Below are 16,634 nucleotides of genomic sequence, written 5' to 3' on the forward strand. Positions count from 1 at the left end.
CAGCTCCACACGGGTCAAGGAGGCCGGGGATTTGAACCGCGGACCTCCCATGTGGTAGGTGGGCGCCCTATCCCCTGGGCAAGTCCGTTTCCCCATGTGGTAATTTTAACTTAGTTTATTTTGGTTCTAGGGAACATACTTGGTTTCAGATGAACATTATAAGCTTGGATACTTTGTTAAGTCTCTTTCTTACTAAGTATAAAATTACATGAAATGTAAATTACTGACAAAGCCTAACTTGTCACCCATTTTTCTTGCAGATGGCTTAAAATTAGAAGCAATGTAAGCCAATGGGGAAAAATGTGTAGTCTGTCAGCTAAATATTGGGCTTGAAAGTTAGTGAGCCTTCATGGAACTTAATTACTAGTTATCTGAACAGTAAATGTCTAAGAGGCAAGACATTCTGAGGGAGCACGTAGCAGTTACCCAAGCATGTTGTAAACCTTAGTTCATGTTCAGGGAAACCTGCTCTTGGCTTCTCAGCCAACCTTTCCCACTGGTTTACGTGTGACGCTGGGACCCACCCTACTTCACTGGCAGTTTCCTCCACTGTCCAGCTACCTAGTTGCGGCTGGGGCGGCTTGCACCCCGATGCTGATGGTGGGTCTGGAGGGGTCAGGCTAGACCGCAGTGGCGTCTGATGCTACGGCAGACAGCATCAGAGGGGCTCTCAGGAGTGGAGGACGCACGGCAAGGGGAGGAAGAAAGCCGCGGAGACCAGGTCTGTGAGCAAGTCCGGTTTATTGCGGAAGGGGACACAGCTTTATAGGGTTAGGGACTGCGTGGAGGGATTTGATAGGTGCGGGCGGGTACTGCTTCCTGATAGGTGATTGTAAGCGGTTGCTAGGCAATGGGCTGGCTGAGAGGTTTGGAATAGGGGAGTGGAAAGGGGGAGTGAGAGCTGGCCGGATGTTGGGCTAGGCGGGAGATAGAAAGGGGGAGGGCAGCGCCGGCCAGCCGTTAGCAGCAAAGGCCTAGTCAGGCGTGGCCACCTTATCTAGGCCCAGTGGGCAGAGGCGGTATCACTTCTTGCCGCACCGTTTGCTACTGTGGCAAGCCGGGCGCCCTTCCTCCCACATTTCCCCCTTTGTTTTTATTAAGCTCCTCCGAAAAGCTTGATTTGAGGAGGGAGGGGGACTGTGCCTGTCTTAGGTCGGGATTGCGCCCAGCCGGGCAATGCCCGTGCCACACAGGTGGCCAGTCTTACCCGTCATGGGGAAGCGCGGCAGCAAAAGGCCGTGTCCCTGCCTTAGGTTGACTGGCGGGCCGATCCCGTTGCCCGTCATTGGCTAACCAGTCCAGCGCCTCGATGGAATGTTGGCGGCCTTAGATAAACAGGGCGGGGGAGGGGAAAGGGTAAGGGTAAGGGGTTAGGATGGGCGGTGAGAAGGGGTAGGGGCAGGGGAGCTGGGGCTCGGGTGCGTTGAGAGGCGGCTGGCCATTTGGGGAGGACGGCAATTAATGGAGACTCCTGGTGCGTCTTCGTCGGTGGTGCGGATTCGCTGGTACCGGACCTGGATGGGCTTACTAAGGACAGAGTTAACTTGATTTTTGACAAGCCGGACAATTCGCCTGATGATCCAGGGTCCTAGGGCTAATAGGAGAACAAGGGTGAGGAGCAGGCCTAGAAAGGGGAGAAAGTAAGAAAGGATTTCATTGGGCAGCCCCCAAGAGAAAGACCATCCGGCTTCACATTCCTGCTTTCTCTTGCGGAGGCCCTCCCTAACTTGTGCGAGGTTATCTCGAATGAGGCCAGAGTGGTTAGCATAGAAGCAGCATTTTTCTCCTAACGCTACGCAGAGCCCCCCTCTTTTAGGAGGAGGAGGTCTAGGCCCCCGTGGTTTTGGAGAATGACCTCGGACAGGGAGTTGAGAGATGTTTCAAGGTGGGCCATGGAAGTCTCAAGGCGGGCGATGTCTGCATCGACAGCTTGCCTAAGGGTTGAAAAGGAATTATCTTGGAGGCTGAGAGCTGCAGCTCCAGTGGCTGCGCCGGCAAGACCTAGAAGGGTGGCAATTGTGATGGCGGTGAAGACTTCCTGTTTCTGCTCGTGCTGCGGGGTGCTGAAGTGCTGCCAGGAGTCAAAGAATTGGTTATCAGTATAAAAGAGAACACGGGGAGCAATGAGTATGAGCACACAGGTGTCGCTGGTGGAGTTAAGGGTTTGAACATTGAGACATGGAGTGAGGCCGGAGGAAGAACATAGCCATTTGGTATTATTAAGGGGAATTAGGAACTTAGCGGCTGCATTAGGGGTGTGAGTTAGGCTGCAGAGGGACTGCATGGAGGGGAGAACTTTGCCGCCGATTTTTATTATACAGAGTCCAGTCTGGGAAACTGATGGGAGGGTGAGTCCTCTTTTTGTTTGGTTCCAATTGCAAGAGGTACCGGTGGAGTCTGGGGAGGCGCGATAGGCGCTGTTGGTAGCTAAGGCTTCATAGAAGGGAGCCGCGGCGGAGAAGCAGAGCCAGCAACGTTGTGTAAGGTTGGGCTGGGATAAGTTTAAGGAGATAAATGATGCGTTGAGGAGGGCTACAAGAGGGTTGGGGGGTGGCAGGGTTTGGCGGTGGGGAGGATACCTAGTGATGGAAGGATTTAAGGTGGTAGCGGGAGGAGAAGGAGAAACAGAGGGAGGAGGGGGAGGCCATGTGTGGGGAGGATTGAGAACTTGATTTGGGCCCACGGCGGCGGATTGTGTGCGGATTGAATTTTTCTTTATAATGAAAAAGGCACCGTAATCATAGTTGCTCATGTAAAGTCGGGCTCCCCAGGTGCGGCCCTGTAGCCAGCCTGCACCTAGTGCTGCATCCTCCTTTCCAAGAGAAAAAGGAGAGGGTCCATGTATGTGCCAAAGCATGTCTTAGATTGCCATACCATGGAAATAAAAAAAATCCAGAGCCCTTCAAAATTAGGCCAGTGCCAGATGAAAGTAGCTAGCCCCCTCTACCCCTTCTCACCCAAGTTAGTCCTCTACAGTAAAAGGTGACTCTCTATCAGAAAGTCACTTGGTTCCAAACTGCCATGTCTTAACACTAAAAGAGAAAGAGGAGTCCTTTTCTAAACCCTCTTCTTTCCAAAATTTCTCGAGAACTCATCACGAATACATTTCTTCACAATTTTAAATCTAACATGGATCAATTAGAGACTAAAAGAATATAGATTCATTTCACAGTACCAGAAGTATATTTTATTACACAATAGTCAGGGAAAAATATCTACAAGAACAAAAACTGCTGTGGAGCTATATTCTCTGATGAAACAAACAAACAATTATTTACTAGAAGAGCTATTTTCCTTAATAAAACAGTACAAAATACATATATATATTTACAAAAAATCAAAGGCAGTAGAGACTGTTTCTCTATCTGTAACTGATAATAAAAGAAAATATTAAAAAATAAGTAGCTTTTGTGTAGCCATATGAACCACCATTCTGAAATGCCAAGTAAATGAATATATTGAATAACTACCTCCTGAGCTACTACTAGGTTGAAGGCACTATTATCAAAAAATAACTAAAACTCACTATCAGAGCCCTGGATTTACAATATTATATTTTTTCACTGATTTCTTCATCTGCTTAATTTTCTTCTTTATGCCTTGATGACCTTGTTTTGACACATACCGAAATTATCTACAACCTAAAAAACAAAGCAAAACAGAGTTTTAATACTTATCAAATTCTTCAAATATATTTCTACTTTTTAAATTATTTTACGAAAATACTTGCTTTGTCTTATCTTTACAAATACATCCCAAGCATATTCTAAGAGCTGTCACCAATGAAACGTATTGCTTCCTACATACAAAGATGTTCCTGATCCATCATAATTAAAGCATAAACTTTAGCTTCTTTTCTGCCCTGCTCACCAAGCCCCAGTTAGGGTGATATGCATAATACGTGATATATATCATGACCTTTCTCAAAGAGCAAATTACCTTAGCTTCCCTCTTAATATTAGCTTGTAAATCAGTTAAAAAGGCATATACAAAAGATGAAAGTTTGCCATAGAAAATACTGGTGACATAATTAGAATCAAAGCTTGGAAGAGATCAAATATTATCTGTTCAAACGAGTTGTCTAGAAAGGAGCTCTGAAAATAGTTAATGTGCTACCTTTGCTGCCTAGTCTTACAATATTAAGAGGACAATTTATCAACTATTTCAAAGAAATGAAAAAGTTTCAGTAAAAAAAATATAAACTGGATTTTAAGAGTTTATTTTTAATTTAGAAATTTAAGAAGGAGACTCACATATGAAAATTAATTTCATTATAGTCTCACCATATATATATATATCCACCCTGTCTGGAAAGCTCCAGGCTGTACACTGTACTTAGAGTAACCATTTTATTATCCCGGAATATTGGGAACCAGAATTGCCAATATTTTATCAACTGGGAGAAAAGGGCTTCTGTGGTTTTACTTCAATAACTTGTGCGGCAAAACTCACAGATCAGAGATTTCTACTTCCACCTAGAACGGAGAAAGCTAGAAAAAAGTTCACTCCCACTCTAACAATGAGAAAGTGTCAAATGAATTACAAACTCTTCTCTCTTCTTCAACCTAGCAGAGAGCTGGAGTCCCAGATCAACCAAGCAGCCTAAGGTCAAGGAAGGAAAGGCCTTCCAGAGAAAAGGGAGACCAGTACGCGAGGGAGGACAGGGCCGCCACTATACAAGCAGCGCATCTGGAAGCTCGGAGCAACAGCACACCTCAGCTAGAAGAACCTGAATTCTGTGGCGTAGTGGCAAGAATCAAAAGAAGGACACAGCTCAGCACAAGAGACTGGCTTAACACCCACACTAACACCCCGACAAAAGAGAAGTGTGCCCACTCTCAGCATAACGATGCCGGATACTCATACGGTACTTTACAACTTATAAAGCACTTTGATATGACGTCCACTTGATGTTTACAACAATCCTGTAAGTAAATCCACACAGGCGTTACAATGGACATTTCGCAGAGAAGGTTCACAAAGATTAATTGCTTAGATCTAAAGTTATATGGAAAGTAAGTGACAGAAATGGAAAATGAGCCCGGGTCTACAAATTTGGCTCAAACATACTGCATTAAGTAGTAGAAAAATCCCATTCCTACTTGCATTTGTTCCTTTTCATCAGTGTATTTAGAAATAAAATTATTATACTCTTCTTTATTCATCTCTTTTCTAACCAAAAAACCAACATTTTATTAATCTTTGTCACCATGTGAAACATGCATTGAAAATAATAATTCCAAAATTATACAAATCATATCTAAACTGAAATGAAGAAGAATCTTTTTCACACACCTTAGGTCTCCTAGCAACCAACTGCTTACTAGTGGTCGTTCTGAGGTTTACTTTCTTCATTTTGGATGTATTTTCTGATAGTTTCATTTCAGTACTGGCTAACTTTTCATAGTTCAGTGGTACAAAGCAGGTAAGAGTTTGATCAGCCAAAATATTTTTCAAAGAAAACATCAGCTCCCCTCTTCCTTTAAGAGGAGTTTCAATAAGTTAATAGGATATAATCTTTTTAGGGGGAAAAATATTGTTTCCTTATAGGAACAGGTAAGTAAATAGACAACTAGGATAGAATAGTAAGTCCAATACTAACTCCAATAGAATATTTTTTCTATTTCCAATAAAGTAAACAATCTCAGTAAACTTTCTATATATGAACACCAAACAGTTATTTGTTTGGAAACAGTCTGTCTCCTATACCTTTATGCCCCCTTAAAAACACTCAAGTTAGAGCATGAAAACCAACCACAATCAACAATAGGAAATCACCGCTTCTGATCACTGGGGATTCCTACAGGCTCACCACCTGGTCCTAACTCAAAACTGGGTCTTTCATTCAACTGTTATTTCTCAAGCACTTCGTATCTCTGGGTAAGATTTAATATGAATGAATAGGCACACCTGTAATTTCAAACTCATCTGAAAGTTATGTATAGATTAAAAGGAAACAAAAACATGTACCTTTTCCTAATAGTAGTCCAGCTACCAAAGCTTTCTCACAAGCCAAAGCTTCATATTCTTTCCAATCGCTTTTTGCCCAAAAAGAGCTGAAGTGAAAGCTTGGCCACCAGTTTTTCCTGGAGTTCCACTCTGCTTGAACCCAGGCTAGATGATTTCTGGAAAAGAAAACGATCAAAAGGGAAGATCCATGACAGGGACAGATCTATATTTAACAATCTGAACTTAAGTAGAGTCTGTGGAAAGGCAAGGAAAAGGTTTCCAAACACTTTAGTCTGAGTATTGGTCATGACATGACACAGCATGAAAGCAAATCCTTTTCTGTAGGAAGCTGATGTGGCTCAAGCAATTGGGCTCCCGTCTACCATACAGGAGGCCCAGGGTTCCATAAGCAGGGCCTCCTGGTGAAGGCAAGCTGGCCCATGTGGAGAGCTGGCGCATATGGAGTGCTGCCCCGCACAGGAGTGCTGGCCGACACGGAGACCTGGCACAGCAAGATGATGCAACAGAAAGAGACACAGAGGAGAGACAATAAGAGATGCAGCACCAGGGAGCTGAGGTGGCACAAGAGAATGATTGCCTCTCTCCCACTCCAGAAGGTCCAGGATCAGTTCCCAGAGCTGCCTAATGAGAATACAACAGACACAGAAGAACACACGGTGAATAGACAGAGAGCAATGGAGGGAGGGGGGAGAAATAAAGAAATCTTTCAATAGATATATATCTACTACTACTTTTACTTATTTTTTAAAAAAATGCTTTTCTGTTGTTCTCTTTTATGTCCATGTCCCATTTTCCATTTAATTAAATAACCAGTGTAGTACAAAACAAGGATTAAGAATATAGACTCTGAAGTCAGACTCCTGGATTCTCAGAACTTCTACTTACCATCTGTGTGACCTGGGCAAGTTGCTTTACGTTTCAGACACTACTGGTGCCTGTCCCACAGCAATGCTACTAGGGTGAAACTGCTCCCATAATACAGGTCTCATGTGAAGGTCTTCGCTTAGGGTCTAGTACAGAGAAAATGTTCAATAAATGTTAGCTATTATTATTATTATTACTTACCCCATTAAGGTCTGTCTCAGATATTTTCCCAAATATTTCCAAGCAGTTATATTCTTATTGCATCCAACAAAATCTAAAACTGCAAATAATACTTCCAACCCCAAATTTATGGTGTTCTTCTCTTTCTGCGTTGATCATAATAGTTCAGGTTTATAAGAGACACTAAGGTACACAGAGCAAGAAATATATACATACATACAGGTGATAAAGCATTACCGATTCCTAAGCCTTCTGGTCTAGTGAACAGTGTAAAGCAATGCATTTGCTCACACTCTCCCCTATGAGGAATTCAATAATTTAGGCCACGCAAAGAGGCCAGGATGGGGAGGTTAGGCCCAGCATGGGTTATGCTGCTCTACTTACATACGACTGAGAACATTATTTAAAATATCTGCCCATTTGTGCTCTGTCTATAAGACTCTCTTCTATCAGGAGAGGGACCGAGGCAGCCCAGTACCAATCAGGCTTATTAAGCTGATTTTCTTCTATGAAGAATTACGTCCTTCTCTGTACTGAGCTAAAGCCCAGTGGGAAGGAACATGAGGTGAATTCTACCAGGTGACGCCACGTCTCCTTTGCTGTCTAACATTTTACAACACGGCCTGGCAAACCTTCCCTGCAAAGGGCCAGCTAGTAAATATTTCAGGCTTTGTGTGCCACACAGTGTGCCACACTACTCAGTGCTCACATCAGAGTGCAAGAACAGCCTTAGATGAAATGAAAACAACTTTATTTATAAAAGTAGGAGACAGCAGATTTGGCCCAAGGGTCATAATTTATACGCCCAGCTCTTTAGCTTGTCAGCACAAAGAGATAGAAAACAAACTTATTTACTGATTTTCTAAGTAATTATGAAATTCCAACATCAGTTTATGAGATGGTACGATGTGATACAAAATCTAGAAGAAAAAATGTCATTTTTACACACTCTAATAAAGGCATTTCTCAAATTTCAGCTTACTTTCAAAGAAAGCTCTTATTGCCTAATGTGCCTCAATGAATAAACCAAGATTTTAAAAGATATTTTGCTTTCATACAATATCAATTTGGATATAGTGAAAGGAATTATAACCTCTGCTAATAACAAGATAATCAAGAGAATTAGAAGTATATGATGACCTTTTTTTTTTTTTTGAGGTACTGGGGACCAGGGATTGAACCTGGGACCTCATATGTGGGAAGCAGCGCTCAACCACTGAGCCACATTGGCTCCTCTGAGTTGGTTTTTTTGTTTTGCAAGTTGCTTCTTCTTGTTTTTTTAGAAGACACCAGAAACCGAACCTGGGACCTCCCATGTGGAAGGCAGGTGCTCAACTGCTTGAGCCACATCCACTCCAATGATGACTTTTATTTTCATCTCCAGGTGTTTATCTACTGAGTACCACACTTAAAACCTCAAATAATTTGTTTTCAGAATTCAGGATCAAGGAGAAAAATAAAGAAAAAACATCACAGAAAATATTTAATATTTACAGATCAGAAGAGGCTAGAAATATTTATGGAAAACAAGAAAACCAAGAGAAGACAAGGATAACTATTTTGGAAGACTGTTCAGGAACACAGGACATTATGGCTATGCGAGTAAATATTTTTACACAATAGAAAGAAGAAAGGCAAAAGTTCTTTTTTTGAAAAATAAGAACTATTTTTTAAGGAAATGCAAATTTAAGGAAATTTTTAAGGAAATGCAAATACAGGATTTAAAGTAAATTTATATTTCTCATTTCAACACATTTACTATTAGAAATGAATCGTCTGCTTGCTGGAGTACTTTGATCTTACTAGAACATAATTTCCCACAAACTAAAATGTAAACTTTGTTAATTTCTCCACTTAATGTTTCTAAAAGCTCAATCAATATCAATACGCCAATAGAAAACAGTAGTATTAACACTCATTTCCTATGAAAGTCACCTTTGTCCCATGGTTTATGGAATTCTGTATAAGGCTCAATTCACTTCAATTTTTAAAAACTTTTTACTGAAATAAAACATCCTCTCTCTGTCCTCTCCCTTTGGCACTACAATTACAAATATGTCAGACTTTATTACAATTCATTAGTCCTCTCTTCTGCTATATCTAGTCTGCTATTTATCCCATCTACTGAGTTCTAAATTTCAAAAGTACAGTTTTCAAAAGGAAAAACAAAATTCTCTAAATCCATGTTCTCTGAAACATAAGTATATCCATATAGTTATCTTCTATAACCTTTGTGGCAGTTTGATAGTATTTATGAATTCCAAGAAGAGATATTAGGTTTGTAAACTGGTCTTTCTCTGGGCGTGATACCTAGTGACTGTGCTAAATTCAAAGGCCTTATGTTTACTTGATTCAATCAAGATTAGGGCTTTGATTGCACCATGTTATTAGAGTATGGAGGGGTGGAGGGTGGGGTCCCCGCCCCCTTGGGGGGCTAATATAAACAGACGCTTAATCAAGAACACAGGAGATACACAGAACAGAGAGGAAGAGAGACAGCTCCACAGACACAGCAGAGGACACGAGGGAAGTCAGATGGAACCATTCCCCGGACAGCTTACAACTGACCCTGTGAAGAGAACAGAGCCCCTGAGCCCGGAAAGGAATGAGCCCTCCAGCCTACAGCTAAGATCCGAAGAAGCTGGACCCATGGGGCTTTACGAGGAAGAGGAAGGCTCAACCCTCGCAGACGTCACCTGCCACCTTGCTTCAACACATGGCAGCAGACTTTGGATGAGAAAGGACCTCTTATGGTACCATGAATTGGACTCTTTATGGCCTGGTAACTGTAAGCTTTTACCCCAAATAAATACCCTTTACAAAAGCCAACAGAATTCTGGTACTTTGCATCAGCACCCCTTGGCTCACTAATACAACCTGTTTTAAAAGTTTTTTCAAATACATTACTGTTCACGGTAAACCCAATTGTAACCCTATTGTAAACAGTAGACTACAGATATACAGATACAATTTTATCTATATATAAATATAGATACAAATATACTAGCAAACTAAATTCAACAGCACATTGAAAGAACACCATAATCAAGTTGAATTTATCACACGTATGCAAGGGTGGGTCAATGGAAGAAAATCAATTAATATATCACATTAACAGAATAAAGGGGGAAAAAAACATGATCATTTCTATTGATGCAGAATAGGCATTTGACAAAATCCAGCACTCTTTCTTGATAAAACACTTGGAACACTAGAAAGAGAAGGAAACTTCCTCATTAAGATAAAGAGCATATGGGAAACGGACTTTGGACCAGTGGTTAGGGCGTCCGTCTACCATATGGGAGGTCCGCAGTTCAAACCCCGGGCCTCCTTGACCCGTGTGGAGCTGGCCATGCGCAGTGCTAATGCGCGCAAGGAGTGCCGTGTCACGCAAGGGTGTCCCCCGCGTGGGGGAGCCCCACGCGCAAGGAGTGTGCCCGTGAGGAAAGCCGCCCAGCGTGAAAAGAAAGTGCAGCCTGCCCAGGAATGGCGCCGCCCACACTTCCTGTGCCGCTGACGACAACAGAAGCGGACAAAGAAACAAAAGCAGACAAAGAAACAAGACGCAACAAATAGACACCAAGAACAGACAACCAGGGGAGGGGGGGAAATTAAATAAATAAATCTTTAAAAAAAAAAAAAAGATAAAGAGCATATATGAAAAACCACAGCTAACATCATACTCAATGGTAAGAATGAAAGCTTCCCCTCTAACATCAAAAGAAGGTAAGAATGCCACAGTCACCACTGTTATTCAACATTGTCCTGGAAGTTCTAGTCAGAACAACTAGGCAAGAGAAAGAAATAAAATGTAATCAAACTGGAATGGAAGAAATAGAACATATTTCTGTATGCAGAATACATGATCCTACATGCATAAAGTCTTGAAAATTTCACAACCAAGCTACCAGACCTAATAAATGAATTTAGCAAAGTAGCAAAGTACAAGATCAACACCCAAAATTCAGTAGTATTTCTATACACTAGTAATGAACAATCTGAAAAAGAAATGGAAAAAAACTGCATTTACAATAGCAATTAAAAGACTCAAGTACCTAGGAATAAATCTATGGTACAATGATTTAAAGGATTTGTACATAAAAAACTACAAAGCATGCTGAAAGAAATCAAAGACCTAAATAAATGGAAAGATATGCTGCATTCAAGGATTCAAAAACTAAATATTGTTAAGATAACAACTCTACCCAAAGCGATTTACAGATTTAACACACTCCCAATCAAAATTCTAACACCCTTCTTTCCTAAATGGAAAAGTCAATCATCAAATTTATGTGGAAGTGAAAGAGACTCTAAATAGTCAAATCCATCCTGAAAAAGAAGAACAAAGTTGGAGGACTCTCACATCCTAATCTTGAAACGTATTACAAAGCCACAGTAATCAAAACAGCATGGTACTGGCACAAGGATAGACATACAGATGAATGAAATCAAACTGAGAATTCAGAAAGTAACTCTCATATTTAGGGCCAATTGATTTTTGACAAGAGGGCAAAGTCACTCAGCTGGGAAAAATAGTCTCTTCATCAAATGGTGCTGGAGAAACAGGATATCCATATGTAAAAGAGTGAAGATGAACCCTTCCTCATACCATAAGCAAAATTAATTCAAAATGGATCAACGATCTAAACACAAGAATCAGAATTATAAAACTTCTAGAAGAACACATAGGGAAGCATCTTCAGGACCTTGCATTAGGCAATGGTTTCTTAGATTTTACACCCAAACCACAAGCAACAAAAAATAAAATAGATAAATGGGATCTCATCAAAATTAAAAACTTTATCATGAAAGTAAAACAACTTACTAAATGGGAGAAAATATTTGAAAACCACTTTTCTGATAAGGATTGAATATCCAGATATATAAAGAAATCCTGCAACTCAACAACAAAAAGACAAACAGCCCAATTACCAAATGGGCAAGGGAAGCAGATGTGGCTCAAGCAGTTGGGCATCCACCTACCACATGGGAGGTCCTGGGTTCTGATCCCAGTGCCTCCTAAAGAAGACGGGGAAGACAACAAGCTGGCACGAGCTGGCACAGCAAGCTGGAGCAACAAGATGATTCAACAAGGAAACACAATGAGAGACAGAACAAGCAAGGAACAGAGGTGGCTCAAGTAACTGGATGCCTCCCTCCCACGTGGGAGGTCCCAGGTTTGGTTCCTGGTGCCTCCTAAAAAAATAGAAGCCGAGCACACAACAAACAGACACAGACAGTAGTAGACAGCTAGCACAAACAATGAGGGGAGGGGAGAAATAAATAAAATAAATCTTTTATAAAAAATGGGCAAAAGGCTTGAATAGAAATTTCTCCAAAGAAGATACACAAATTGTTATGAACTATCACTTGCAGAAAACCAGCTTCACAAAAGAAGCCTATAAGAAGTACATCAAAGATTAATGACATCCATTAAAGGCAAACTTGAAGAACAGAGACCAAAAAGAGTAGTTTTTGACAGGGACTGTAGAACAAATCAAGCACATCCTTGCTAATTTTAACAACTACTAGCTCTTTATTGGTTAAAACATGAATCCAGATGATATGGTTGCTCTCCTAGACTACCATGAGGATGTTGTGATCCCATATATGATTTCGAGGATGGTTTAAAAATAGAGAAATGTTAACAAATTTGGAAATTGCTTTGGATCTATTACCTGTCATCATAACTGGCCACTGCTTTTCACCCACACCACACCAAGTAATTTAGACAGATGAACTGATGCCATCTTGAACTCATCATTTATTTTTATCTTGTTGTATCTGGAGTGAAGGCATTATTTTTTAAGAAAAAACATTTCGTGTAGGTTGTCTAAAAATAAAAAAGCATTTAAACTCAAAAAAAGACTTTCAACACCAGGGACGACTGTGCTTTTGGGACTTTCATCCTCTGGGTCTTTAGCAGAGGCATTTCGACCAATGAGCACAGCATCAATGAGATCCTCTGTCCCACTGACCATCTTCCCCTCCACCTGCAGGCACAGCCCTCTGTGGCCTCCCAGATACTGTAAATGTTGGAGAACATGTCCTTTGCTGATGAGGTCCCAGGAGATGATCATGATGGCAGCTGGAGGGAGGCAGCAGCATGGCAGTCCATTGAAGATGATCAACAGAGCAGCCATTAGGGAAATGCAACTCAAAACCACAAGTAATTACCATTTCATACCCACCAATGGTGTATTAGTCAGGGTTCTCTAGGGAAACAGAATCTACAGAGGATATCTGTCAATAGTAAGAGTCTCACACAGTCATGGGGATGCACAAGTCCAGGTTCCACAGGCAGGCTGCAACCAGGAGCCCTGGTGAAAGTCCAAAGAAGATTCTTGGCAAGTTCTGGGAGATGCTGGCTGTCCAAAGACAAGCTAGGAAATTCTCTCAATAATGGAATCACTTCCCCTTTGAATTGATTGGGTTAGGGGCACTCATTGGTGATGGCAATCTCCCTGGAATCACTTCCCCTTTTAACTGATTGGGTTAAGGGCCACTCGTTGCTGATGGCAATCCCCCTGATTGATGTAATTATAACCACTATGATTTCCCACTGTGGTAAAGTCAATGGTGACTAAAGTTTATAAATGCCCTTGTATTACAGTTAGCCCAATACTTGCTTGATCAAACAACTGGGCACAATTACCTGGCCGAGTTGATACAATAGCCTAACCATCACAAATGGCTATTAATAAAAAATGAAAATTTACAAGTGTTGGAGAGGATGTAGAGAAACAGGGATAATAACTCACTGCTGTTGAGAATACAGTATCGTGCAGTCACTGCAGAGGACAGTTTGGCCATTCCTCATGAAATTAAAAATAGAATTACCACAGGGCCCAGCAATTTCACTTCTAGGTATAAACCCAAAAGGATTTAAAGTAGGACTCAACTTATTTGCACACCATTCTTCATAGCAGCATTATTCACAACTGCCAAAAGATGGATGCAACCCTTGTGTCCATCATCAAGGAATAGATAAACAAAATGTGGTAGATACATACAATGTAATATTATACAGCTATAAAAACAAATGTAGTTCTGATAGACATTACAACATGAACCTTGAAGACAACATATTGAAATAAGTCAGACACAAACGGACAACAATTGTGTGATGTCACTGATATGAAATGATTAGAATAAGCAAATTCACAGAGTCAGAAACTAGAATTAGGTTACCAGGGGGTATGGGGTATGGAAAGGGAAGTTGGTGCTTAAATTGTACAGAGTTTCTACTTAGGATGATAAAAAAGTTTTGGTAATGGATGGTGGTGACGACAGCACAACATTATGAACAGAATTAACAGCACTGAAAAAACAGACTTTAAAGTGTTTAAAAGGGGAGATTTTAGGTTGTATGTTACTAAAATAAAAATGAAAAATAAAAAATCCATAGGACTATATAACACAATGAACAATAATCATGTAGTACAGTTAACAACACAATTATAAAAATGTTCTTCCACCTACTGCAAAAAAGGCACCACACTAACACAAGGTGTCAATACTAGGATGGTGTATGGGAACTCTGTAGGTTCTGCATGATTTTTCTGTAAACCTACAACTTCTCTAATAAAGTCAACATTTAGTATTAAAAAGGAAATACTGAAAACATTCAATTAACCCCAAAAGAAAGTAGGAAAGAAAAAACAATAAATAGGACAAGTAGAAAACTAACAGCCCCAGTGTAACTACATTAAATATAAACAGGGATTCCAGTATCTGGTAATTCCTGAGTAGGTCGGCTGCACTAAACCTTCCACAGATAAAAGTATAAAAATGTAACAAGCAAAAAACAATAAAAACTTTTTGAAGGCCCAAAAGAGTAAAAGAGAAGCTGGAGAAAAGTTGACCATGAAAAGAAGAAATGATATCTGATTAGGTTTGCTTCTTTTGGCTCTTTGCCTAAAATAGTAGAGGACAGAGTTTGGAACTGGCAGAGCAGCAGTAAAGTAAGGGCATACATACCTGAAAGAAAGAGTAACTGAGGGTACGTGAACTCTAAAAATCTGTATCTAAAACACTACCCATTCTAGGCAACCCAGTGAAAACTCAGTTGAAAGAAACAAGTGGGTATTTCAGCATCTGCACACATCCATGGGAGTCAGAGTTTAGTTTCACTAGAGTCAAATTAACTGCCAATCAGAATTAAAAGCAATAATCTAGAGAAGCACAACTGGACCCAGAGTCCCTGCAACAAAATAGTGACAATGTCCAGAATGGAATAAAAAATTAGTAGACATATTAAGAAATGATAAAATGTGAGTTTATAAAAAGCAGTACCAATAGATTCCAAACCTGAGATGACCCAGATGTTGAAATTAGCAAATTAGAACTTTATAGTGGGAAACGGACTTGGCCCAATAGATGTCTCAAGTCACTCACCCTCAATTTTATTCCTTTTTCTCAGATTGGATAATTTTTGTTGATTTATCTTCAAATTTACTTCTGCTCTTTCCAATCTGTTGTTATACCTAGCCGTTCACTTTTCGTTTTAGTTTTTTAATTTCTCTTTGCTTATTGTGATCATTTCCGTTTTTCTGCAGAGAGGAAACACAGATTCCTGGTGCCGCTGATAAGGACAGAAGTGGTCACAGAAGAACACACAGCGAGTGGACACAGAGAGAAGACGACTGGGGTGGGGGGGGTGGGGAAGGGGAGAGAAATAAATACAAAATAAATCTTTAAAAAAAAAAGAGAAAATAATGCAAAGAGGTATAGCTAAAAAGTCAAGAGAGATTAAAATGTAATCCCAAAATACATTCAATTAACTCAAAAGTGTAGAAAATGAGGACAAGAAGAACAAAAAATAGAAGGGATAAATAGCAAACAAGTAGCAAGAGGGCAGGCCTAAACCAACCGTATTTAGCAGACTGTATTTAATGAAAATGGACTAAAAACACCCAATTAAAAGGCAGAGATTGTCAGACTAGATTAAAAAGCTAGACCCAACAATATGCTTTGTATAAGAACCCCCTTTAAATATAATATTCAAACAGGCTGAATGTAAAAAAATGCAAAAATACATACTAGGCAAAAAGTAAGCATAAAATGCTGGAATGGCCATACTAATATCAGAAAAAAAGAGATTTTCAAGAAAAGGTGTATTACCAGAGATAAAGGGAAATATTTCACAATGACCAAAAAAAAGTCTGTCATCACAAAGATAAAATAAGTATAAATATATATATACTTAATAACAGAACTTCGAAACACATGATTTAAAAACTGACTAAACTGAAAGGAAAAACCCACAATTATCCTTTAAGATTTTAATATCCCTTCCTCAATAATTGATATAGAAAATCTACATCATAACATTGAACAACTGAAAATCCATCAATATAATCAGAAAAAGCATCTGACAAAATTCATGGATCATTTTATGGATGATAAAAGTATCTCAGTAAACAAGGAATAAAATAGAATTTCTTTAATCAAAGAAAAGGCATTTCTGAAGACCCTACAGCTCACATCTTTCTTAATAATGAAAGAATGAAGGCTTCTACCTAAGACTAGGAACAAAGGCAAGGACGCCCACTCTTACCGTTTTTGTTCAACATTGTCTTGCAGGTCCTAATCAATGTAGTAGGTCAAGAAAAATAAAA

The 16,634-nt window shown here is 40.1% G+C and overlaps 1 protein-coding gene across 1 annotated transcript in view; it reads right to left on the reverse strand.

Moving 5' to 3' along the window:
* Positions 1-724: 724 nt before the first annotated feature.
* The window catches only part of LOC111762186 (TATA box-binding protein-associated factor RNA polymerase I subunit A-like), a 52,108-nt gene continuing 36,198 nt past the window's right edge, over positions 725-16,634 (reverse strand). The window contains 2 exon segments of the mRNA XM_071207752.1: positions 725-6,125; positions 6,856-6,980. Coding sequence (XP_071063853.1) covers positions 6,882-6,980 — 99 coding nt within the window. The 3' untranslated portion in view covers positions 725-6,125; positions 6,856-6,881.

Source organism: Dasypus novemcinctus, chromosome 13, assembly GCF_030445035.2.
Source record: "Dasypus novemcinctus isolate mDasNov1 chromosome 13, mDasNov1.1.hap2, whole genome shotgun sequence".
In the NCBI taxonomy this organism is placed as follows: domain Eukaryota; kingdom Metazoa; phylum Chordata; class Mammalia; order Cingulata; family Dasypodidae; genus Dasypus; species Dasypus novemcinctus.